At 59.9% G+C, this 992-nt stretch overlaps 1 protein-coding gene across 1 annotated transcript; it reads right to left on the reverse strand.

Moving 5' to 3' along the window:
- Positions 1 to 416: 416 nt before the first annotated feature.
- EMIHUDRAFT_50449 (hypothetical protein) lies at positions 417 to 623 on the reverse strand (the record flags this gene model as incomplete). The annotated part of the gene is made up of 1 exon (XM_005773613.1): positions 417 to 623. A coding segment is annotated over one exon (207 nt), but the record flags the coding sequence as incomplete, so codon positions are not given.
- Between the last annotated feature and the right edge of the window lie 369 nt (positions 624 to 992).

A 992-nucleotide genomic window follows, 5' to 3' on the forward strand; every position in this document is an offset into this window, starting at 1 on the left:
GAAAAAAATAAGAAAAGAGGACAAGAACATATGGAAAGCAATAAAGAAAGGAAACGAGCAGAAAAAATATAATTAGATAAAGACAGAAAAACAAAAAGGGTGCACAATACAAAGTAACAAGAGAGGTCAAAGTCCTCTACATTAGGGAACAAGGCTCGCGAAAGGCTTCACACCCCAGCTCCACAGCCGGCAAGCGCCTCGTCGTCGATGCTCTCCGCGGCGGCGGCCCCGCCTCCAGATAGCGCGCTCTCCTCCCCAGCGCTGGACGGCGGCTCGTCAAGGCGCGAGCGGTCTCTGCTCACTCCGTCCCTCAGCGGCGACCGCCAGTTGGCCGTGTCCCTGCCTTCCGCTCGGGCGGCGAGCTTGCCCGCCCCCTGAGCCGCAGCCATCCCTCCGCCCGCAAGCAGTCCCCTCCGATGGCGCTCCAGCACTTCGAGCTCGTTGAACGACACCGCGTGTATGCAGTCCACAGGGCAGCAGTCGATCGCCTCCGCGATGACGTCCGCTGTGTCGCCGCTCTGCTGGAAGACCCTCGCCGCACCAAACTCAGCCTCCATCCGGAACGTGCTTCGCGCGATCTCCGCGCAGTACCGGCACCCGATGCATCGCGACTCGTCCACGTATGTGAGCTGCGGAAGCGTCGAGTCGCGAGAGAGGCTGCTGGGCAGGAGGCCGTGAGTGCTGTCTGCAGAGAGAAGCTCATGCGAGTCGACCGCCCCGATGAGCGAGTCGCGCTTCTGCAGGTAGGAGGCCTTCACCGCTACTACGCGAGGAGCGGACATCAGCAGAGACATGGCGGCCAGGAGGCCAGGACTGATTAGCCAGTGTGGCGAGCGGTTCCGTATGTCCAGGCTAGAGTGTGGCGAGCGGCCGTGTGCGAAAATTCTGTTCGCCAAAAGAAAAACGAAAAGATTTCCACGAGAGATAGGAAGAGGCAGACGCCCAAGGGTGGGCGACGGCTAGCACCACACTCCTCTCCTTAAAATCCATGT

This window comes from Emiliania huxleyi (genome assembly GCF_000372725.1).
Source record: "Emiliania huxleyi CCMP1516 unplaced genomic scaffold EMIHUscaffold_3321, whole genome shotgun sequence".
NCBI classification, from domain to species: domain Eukaryota; phylum Haptophyta; order Isochrysidales; family Noelaerhabdaceae; genus Emiliania; species Emiliania huxleyi.